This window comes from Cibotium barometz, chromosome 28 (assembly GCF_041138505.1).
Source record: "Cibotium barometz isolate CiBa-2024 chromosome 28, ASM4113850v1, whole genome shotgun sequence".
Lineage (NCBI taxonomy): Eukaryota > Viridiplantae > Streptophyta > Polypodiopsida > Cyatheales > Cibotiaceae > Cibotium > Cibotium barometz.
The window spans coordinates 10,440,950-10,450,626 of NC_141073.1; the positions used below are offsets into that span (position 1 = coordinate 10,440,950).

The window sequence follows — 9,677 nt, forward strand, 5'->3', positions numbered from 1 at the left end:
AACAATAGCGTGATGGTCATTTTCATTAGATTGCATGCAAAAACAAGCGCAGTGGTGGAGAGAGTTAACTAGTGCGATGGTGGAGAGAGCTATTTAGTGACACGTGTCCAGCTCTGTGCGATGGGAAAAAGACCATCGTGGGTGGTCTTTTCTAGCAAAGAGCGAGACTAGCGAGGCACGCAGGCTGCATAGTGACACGTGTCGAGCTCTGTGGTGTTGAGAACATGGAGTTTTGGCATATTGCATTTGCGTGATGACATCACTCGTGACAAGGACCGTAAAATGCGCATGGAGTAAATGCATGTGGTGACGCGTGTCGAGGTCGGCAGTGTTCAGAGCAGTGTCATTAATATGCTAGTATGCCGGAAAAAAAAACGACGAGAGCGTCAGCCCGCTCTAAATCCCAAATCTCACCCCCCCCCGGCGCATCGCACTGTAGGCCCCAAAAGTGCCCCAACAAAAATAGTTTCGCGAATGGCTACACTCGATCGTGCATTGAACCATCTTGCAAAATTGACTGTAATCTAATGCTCATTGCCTTAGCAAGAATCTTATACACAATCCCAAGTAAGGTGATAGGTCTCCACTGTCTAATCAAGGTCTTATTCCCACTCTTAGGGATAAGGAAGATAAGCCCCTTACATTGAAGAAGAAATAGAACCTATGTCCCATATCTCCTTGAGAGTCGATGTGATCTCTGCTCCAATATCATCCCAAAAAGTAATAAAAAAAATAGCGGAGAGACCATCCTCCCCTAGACACTTATCATGAGGTAAGGCATGAAGAGCATGACTGAACTCCTGCATAGAAAAAGGGGCCTTCAAAATGGCACACATCTCCTCAATAATCAAATGTGGCAATGCATTCCAAACCTTCCTCTGTGCCCTGTGTCTGTAAGGTAGCCAGTCTATGTCTAATAGCCCTTTTTAAATCCAAGGCCTCTTGCCTCTTAGAAAGGGCACACATGTGATAAAAGTCACTAAGATCATAGAGAGCAAAGGCCAGGCTTTGTAAGGCTTGTTGAGAAATCATGAGATCTCCAAATATCAAGCATCTGACATGATATCTCTACATGTGAGAGCAAATGATCAGGGATGCATACATGAGATGCTGATCCATGGCGACTTGGATCTCTAATGCATAAAATCACTAGGCAATGATCCAATATTGAAGTGCCTGCAAACAATAAAAGTATGGCCCCCTCTATCAACAAGAACCCAATCATCTACATAAAATCGGTCTAACCATGCATAAATACATCCTGAATCCCTTCTCCTATTAGATCATGAATAAAGAAGAGTGGATGGTTTCCTCAAAATATCATCCTTATGCCAACAATCTTTGCCATAAATGGAGAGTATAAACCTCTCCCAAGACACTCTCTCAAGAGGATGCACCAAGCCCTCATGTCCACCTCTTTTATATCCATTGTGTATCTCAACCATGTTAAAATTCCCACTAATAATCTAGCCTGAGGAATCAACTAGTGAGAGATTTCCAAAAGAAAATCCTATCACCTCTATGGTTAGGAGAATAGAAATTAAGAATACTAATGCGTGTAACACCTTACATATAAGAAGGATCCATTGCATTCTCGTAGGTAAAATGACACCATGTCCAATGATGTAATGCAAAATCACATATGAAATAAAAATATAAACACCACCTTTGATACCAATGGCTGGTGATCAAAAGGTGTGTCCTGAGAGAAGCTTGCCTAATCTCCCACATTGGATAGCATCAAATTTATGCTCTTGCAAGAGAAATACATCCATAGGTCCACCTCTAACTACAGTGTGCAGCTGAGTTTTGACGATCTGTTTCTGTAACGCAAAAAAATCCAATAAGGCCTTGAATGCTCCATGAGAAAATCCTTATAAGGACTCAAAGTAGGAACAACTAGATCTCATGGTCGACGAAGGACCCCCTTTAGAGACAGGGGTATATCTCGCATGGGTAATGGAGGGGAAATATGACGATGAAAACCTTACCGCTCTTTTCCACTCTGGGAAAAAGCTAGGACTGATCCTCAAAACTGGAGAGGTACCATGACAATGTGAGTGTGCAGCATCATTTTCAAGGGTACAATCATCCTGTAACTGTAATGCACCATTCTCCTGCAAGGGATCCAAATCTTGTGCCTGCATAGCCTCATCATCCAAAGAAGGATCCACATCTTGTGAGGCAAGAGCTGCATAAGGGTTGGGGTGCTCCTCTAGGGGTGTGGGTAAAGGGTCAGGGGGTCCGAGGGCGCTTGCCATCTCTAACCACAACCCAACATTGTGTGGTCTACTAGGACACAGGGGAAACTGGATTCTGAGTAGCTAACTACAAGAGGCATCTATTGGGTAGGACCACGGCACCTCCTAGTGTGGCCTCTCAATCTAGGACAATCCCTAGAAGTGTGGCCATGTCCAGAAATCTGACACTGGTCAAATTTGCCTACTATAACAATCTCCATCCTCTCACGAAAGTGAGAGCTGTCACGTATCCAAAGCATGACATGATTCTCAGTAATCGATGCATTAGGTTTACAAGCACAAAAACCCGAGGTACACCATCATAAGTGGCGGTAACAGCTGCGAAAGCTGAGGGAGGAGAGAGACCGAAAGGGCCTGTACCTCTAAAACCTCGCCAAAGGATGCCCCTATGGAAGCTACAAGCTTCCAAAAAGACCGAGGTCGAAGAGTATGGAACCATAATGAGATCGGGGTAAGGCACTAATCCTCCACCACTAGATCAAAGCCCACTTGGTACTGAAAGAACAAGATGTTCCCAGGGCCAAGAGGAAAGGGGCTCCCAGCCAACACCAGAGAAGTATCTTTCGGAGAAAGAAAGTCCACCTGGCAGAAGCCTCGACCAAGCAAACGTGTATTGTGGAAGTGCACAATTAGCTCCGAAGTGAGAACTACTAGAAGCCATTTACAGGCTTACGAGCGAGAGGGGTGGGAGTCCTAAACCCCCATGTGACAAGGGTGGTCTAGACCTCGATGTCAATGTCGTGTTGGAGAGAGGTGAGATCATCTTGCGAGAAATTGATGATTCTCATGACCTGTGGGGGTGAAGAGGGATTGGCTATGGTAAAATCCATAAGGCCAATCAATGGTGGGCGACTGACTTGAATCCGTTTAAAAAACATCTGCTAAAGGAATAGCAAAGCGGAGGGAGCAGGGAAAGAAGGGAGATGTAGAGGCGGGGCACAACAAGGGAAGTGGGGCCGGGGGGCTGAGGCGGGGGCAGCAGGAAGCAAAGGTGGTAGAGGGGCAGCACCACGGGACTCGGGAGGCAAAAGTGAGAAGCGGAGGCAGTGAGCGGTAGCTGGGCAGAGGCGGGGCCACTGAAGGGAGGGTTAGCAGCAGCGTGAGCTCATGAACTAGTCTCCAACCAGCGCGAGCTCCTAAAAAGTATATATCTTAAGTTGGAGATAAATAGCACAAATAACATCATATGCATAAGCACTACCTCTGATTGACTTAAAAAGGGATTTTGAGTTATGTATCTATGTCACAATTCTTGTAGGATGTTAAACTTGAGCATGTCACAATTTTGTAGATTAATATAATGAATACTAACATGGAAATTTCTACATAATAAGTCAATACATGAGTGGTAGGCTATCGTAATCGAGCAAAACATCTACCTTCATAGATCCAAAATATATGGGTCCACCCCACATATCTTTTTACACATAGACATTGTACATGGACAAGAATATGGGAAGTCTTGATATTACAAACCATCTAAAAGATTATTTCATAATGATCAACATGGATATGAATATGGGAAGTCTCAATAATATAGATCGCCTAGAAGATTATTTCATAATGATCAAGTTTCACGCGACATGATGTATTTTTTGTTTTTATCTTTGGCTTAGCCAAAAAAATTGTATCACAATTGAAACACCAAACATCATGAAGTGTATCAATGCAATCAACTAAAAATCAGACAGAATTGTTAGCAACATGAAGATTTTCATAAAGAAGTGTATCAATGAAATCAACTAAAAGTTAAAAAGTCATGATTGTTAGCAACATGAAGATTTTCATGAAATAAGGGTGCAAGAGGTCATATTTAGTGCATATATACTAGTTTAAATCATTGACAATAATAAAGAAATGAGAAAGAGAAACATGAGAGGGTAAGATTTGGCATTCGTGGAGTGGTAAATGGTGAATAGAAACAAGTACACTTGTAAGTAGATATGTAATAAGATTTAATAGCAAAGCCATCATAACTTTATCAACACCAATTTTTATTTTATTTTAATTGGCTACATGAAATGATTTGTGATGCAATGTAGATGACTTTAGTTAAAACTTGTAGTGAATGAATTTGAAGCAATGATGTGATTAATTCAAGTTGAGTAATAGAATGATCAAGTTGTTTGTGTTGTTAGGGAGTGTCAATTAGAGACACTCTTAGCGACTCTTCAAATGGCATCCACATCAATGACATGTAGATTCTTCTAGTACATAGATATGTAATCACCAAGTATGTCATTAACAAAAATTGCACTTATTCACTACCTTCTGAACCATGCTATACAAAGTTCTTTAAAACGCAATTCACTATGATTAGATTCCAAAGACAGACAATGTGCTAGATGTTGCATCACATGTCAATGTCTTTGGCACCATGCATTTCACACTCAACCATGTGCAAGCACGATACCAATTGTCTTGTGTGCAAGCAAGAAACCAATTTCTTTGGTTTCACACTCAACCATGTGCAAGCAAGATACTAATTGTGTCATGGATACGATGGCACGCGGGGATGTGGTGTGGATAATTGATTGGGGTGATAAGCTTTATGCACGAATCTACAGGATTTCGAGAATGAGGAACGAATCTACAGGTAGTGTGCTTTGTGTTCAAATCTAGAGGATTTCTTAGAAAGAGAATAACATGAGGAATGATATATGGGAATCAGCCGGTGAAAGGAAATATGGTACAAAGGGTGGTGTGGGGTGGGGTGAGTTGAAAGGAGTCTCAAAGGGAGTCTTCTGGTGTGGGGTGGGGTGGGGTGAGTTGAAAGGAGTCTCAAAGGGTGTGGGGTTGTTTCTATAAAGGGTCTTGTTGTGTAAAGAGGGTCAGGTACGTGGCAATGAAAGGTCGTGCGGGGGGGGCTCTCCTATTACGACGTTATCAACCTGGATTACGATGTTTCAATAGCTTAATTCATTAAAATAAGCTCACCCTACACTCGGCTTAATTCAATAGCTTAACTCATTAAATTAAGCTCCCCCTACACTCGGCTTATATATTGCTCCCCCTACACTCGTCTTATATATTGCTCCCCCTCTTGTTGCCTCTTGCCTCTCAGCAGCTCCTCCACCTAACTGCATCGATCTTCTCACAAGTGTCTCATTATTTCACGTGATGGCAGCGGCCACCCTTTTCAGCCTTCTGCTCGGAATACTTGGTCCCCTCCTCCTCTGCCCCATGCATGTTATCACTTCGAATTTGCACTCCTCTTTAGGAAATAATTGAATCCATCATAGCTTCCAACCTCGTTATTCGATATATTACCACCTTGACTTTAAAGCTTGCAAGCTTGCTTTATTTAGCCATTTTTGCTTATTAAAAACTCTAACCGCCACCTTTCCCTCGTCTTTATGCAGGAAATATTCTATCCATCCTCGTTTTTTCATCCCCATTGTAAGTGCCAATAATTAGTTCCAGTTCTAATAATAGTAATACGAGCGGTAAGTTGCACAATTCAAATAACTTGCAATTGTCTGTTTTTAGCTACCTGTATGATTTCAACTAATTGCAATTCTATGAACATAATCACTATAGACTGGTGTGCTTTCAGGTCCACTTTCTGGCGTATATTCAAGAAGAAGTCTACTGAGAACTTCAAAGGGCTCCCATATATTTGCACTCTCTTAAGCACATCATTATGGACGTATTACGGATTAATCAAACCCGGAGGAACACTAATCCTCACGATAAATGCAGCGGGCGTTGTATTTCAGTCTTTTTATCTTACAGTTTTCTTGATATATGCACCAAAAGCCCGCAAGGTAATTAAGTTATCCCCCCAACGCGAATGGCATAATCCGCTCGATTTTGCATAGGAATCGGTTCCGCTTTAGGTAGATTTCGGGGTACCTTACCAACTCCACTATGGCTCAACCGTGAGACAAACCCGTAATTGCACATGTATACTACATAGACTCCTACACCCACGGACCGATTGCACATGTATACTACATAGACTCCTACACCCACGGACCGGGGTCGACTATCGGTTGTGGACCCAGTCAAATGGGGTATCACGTATTGAGGCACTACCTAAAATCAATGGGTTGTTAATACAAACGGTGATAGAATTTAGTAAAGGAGTATTAACGTAAGATTGATGAAGAGCATTTGTGTGGATTAGGAGGATAATTAGTGATTAATGCAAGTTGCATGAAGAGGTGTGTGATTAATGCAAGTTGCATGAAGAGGTGTGTGCTTAATGTGGTGTAATGTGTGCAGGCAAGGACAGGCTTACTGGCCTTCTTGCTGGATGGGGTGTGCTTTGGCTTGATTTTTGTTGCAACTATGATTGCAACACATGGAATACAGAGGGTGTTTGTGGTGGGAGCCATATGCTCTACAATTTCTGTCTCCATGTATGCTTCACCAATGGTTGCCATGGTACGTAGACATAACCCCATCAATTTATAGCTTATACAAACTTACAATTAAGCTAGCTTTAGTTCACGAGCGCGTAGTTGAGTTAGTAGAACGGTTTGGTTCTAGCTAGAGGACTCGGGTAGCATGTTATCAAGGCTACGCGACATGAGTATGTACAATTTATAGCTTACCAACTTACAATTAAGCTAGCTTAAGTCCACGAGCTTGTAATTGAGTTGGTAGAACGGTTGGGTTCCAGCAAGAGGACCAAGGTTCGATGCTATCAAGGCTACGCGAAGTAGATATGAGTGTGTTAGAATATATATATCAATCTTCCTCACACAATTAAGCTAGCTTAAGAGTGCCCCATAATTGAAAAGAGAAAGCTACTTTTCTTGTCAATGTAATTGTCGTGTATTCTTTCTCTTTATTAAAAAACACTTTACTTTTCCTCATTGATTCTCAACCTCCCAATGCTTACTTTTCGTTTGATTCATTTTCGACCTCTCTCGTGTACCAGAATATATTGCTTTTGTTTCTTTATGTAATTGTTGTGGTGTGTCCTGTGTGCGCGCACCTGCAGAAAACAGTGATTCGTACCAACAGTGTGGAGTTTATGCCATTCTTCTTATCACTTTTCCTCTTCCTAAACGGCGGTGCCTGGTCTCTCTACGCCTTGCTGGTAAAGGATGTCTTCGTTGAGGTGAGTTGCTACCTACCTTCCATCATTTATAACATCTTATTGTAAGAAGGTACTTAAGGCCTAGCTTAACCTAATCAAACTTTTAAGCATGAATCATGCTAACACATGCCATTTATGGTTGGCCTCCTAGCATTTGTTGCCATGATTTGTTGAGATTATGGCAGCAGTTTACGCCAATCATTGGAGTCTGGCCAGTGGCTACATGGCCAACTATTCCAACCCTAAACTTTGAAGCCAAGCTACTCATATTTAATGCCACTTAAGCAAGTTTGTTCTCTTAAATAAATACGTGGGCATTAGATCATGTCGATTGCCATACATAACAATCACAAATTGATTAGCATGTACCATTATGCATGATGAGCATATGAAAGAAACGCTTTTGCTTAGTTAATTTTGAGCTAATTCTGCTTTAAGCATGTTTCTGTTAACCTGAGTTAAGTGTGCATAATTGCCTTAGATTAGTTAGTTATACGCATAGTTAGCTTAGCTTAGTTAAGTATGCATTTTGAACACTGTACAAACTGAGTAGGGATAATGAATTGTTCTCAATATGATAAACAATTTGTATTCATATGAATTTGGACAATTGTGTGATCATAAGCACGGTTAGTATGCATAGTAAGAAGAAATAATTGGCTTCATCATGCACAATTTACTAATATATGTTCTTTACACATATATTAGTCAATCGACTAATATATGTGCTCTTCACACATGAGGGGATATGCATGATTCTCATATATGCATGGTGAGGACAATATGAAATTAGCATGAGAGGTTATGGTTGAGCAAAATACAAGCTAATGTGTTTATAATGATTAATGGAGAGTATATAGTTGTTGAGTTAATTACAAGCTAATCATGTGTGTTGTAACATGATGTTGTGTAAAGGTTCCCAATGCGATTGGTTTTCTCCTAGGGGGTGTGCAACTGGCACTCTATGTGTACTACAAGAATTTTGCAAAGCCTGCAAGGAAGCCAAATGATGAGGATGAAGGGGTGAGCTTCGATGGAGGAAAATCAAGTGGCGATGTAGAGATGGGGAGGAGTGTGAGTTTGCCTAAGCAAATCAGCTTCCCCAAGCAAATATCTTCTTCTTCTTCTTCTACGAGCAGCATAGCCAAGCAACCTAGCCTCCCCACTCAAATTCTCAAGGCCTCCTCTGCTAAGATGGCCGAGATCGTCAACTTCCTTCAAGATAACGACCCCATCCATGTCCCAATAAAGCATGAAGATGGTACCCTACAAGGCACTCGCTCATTCCACCTGGCCACGTGAAGAAAACCCTTTGAATTTCCATGCGGGGGACGAGAGAGAGAGAGAGAGAGAGAGGACTTTACCATAGAATTCATTTCAACATGATTGTAACATCTAGAAAGAGAGATGAATTTAACTTAGAACACATTCGAACATGATTATTGTAATATCTAGAAAGAAGCAATCTATAAATCAAATAAAGGCTTAGCCTATATATATATATATATATATAGATAGATAGATAGATAGAGAGAGAGAGAGAGAGAGAGAGAGAGAGAGAGAGACTTGGTTTTTAACATAAAATATATTTGCATATGATTGTAACAACTAGAGAGAGAGGAGTTTTACAAATGAGTGTTATGAGGACTCAACAACTCTATTGAATTTTTGAGGTTTACGATATATGTATATATATTGAGAGAGAGAGAGAGAGAGAGAGAGAGAGAGAGAGAGAGGATGGTGGTTTTGACACAATTAAATACATCCTTGCATGCGATTGTAACATATAAAGAGAGGAGTTCTTAAATGAGGGGTTGACATCTAATATACTAAGTTGGAGAGAGGCAGAGACAGAGAGGTGTAAAAGATGAGTGTGAAAAAGAAAAAGATGAAAGCTAGCGTGGCATAATATATATAATATAGGTGTAAAATATATGATTGCTCTACCCCTCCTTTAATCTATACCTAGGGAATCTCAAGCTTTAGTGCGTACCACACTCATAGGTATGAACTCCATTTGATCCCCCATGCTACCTATGACATTGAGCCCCTAATGTTTTTATTGTCTTTCCAATACTCATTCACTCTCTTAATAGAAGTACAATAAGCAATTCACGCTCTTTCTCTCTTTGTTTCAAAGTCTCAATAAATGACTTTCAAAGACTAGTCAATCATAAACCTCATTGAGAAGTGATCCTCAAAGAGCACACTTTCATAAATCTCAGAATGGTTGTACAATAAGGGTTCCTCACTTTCATTCACCTTTGAAGATTTTTGAAAGGCTGCAGCAATTGCCGACCGTCTTGGTTTGGCAGATATGGGTAAATTTTTAGCACCTACTATGGATGAAGACAATAAGTCCACGA

At 41.0% G+C, this 9,677-nt stretch overlaps 1 protein-coding gene across 1 annotated transcript; it reads left to right on the plus strand.

Moving 5' to 3' along the window:
* The first annotated feature begins 5,285 nt into the window (after positions 1-5,285).
* Positions 5,286-8,747, plus strand: LOC147622482 (bidirectional sugar transporter SWEET16-like). Its single transcript, XM_086822063.1, has 6 exons — positions 5,286-5,424; positions 5,624-5,660; positions 5,818-6,028; positions 6,489-6,650; positions 7,213-7,332; positions 8,227-8,747. The coding sequence occupies exons 1-6, from the start codon at positions 5,382-5,384 to the stop codon at positions 8,611-8,613; spliced, it is 960 nt and encodes a 319-aa protein (XP_086678189.1). The 5' UTR covers positions 5,286-5,381; the 3' UTR covers positions 8,614-8,747.
* Positions 8,748-9,677: the final 930 nt, after the last annotated feature.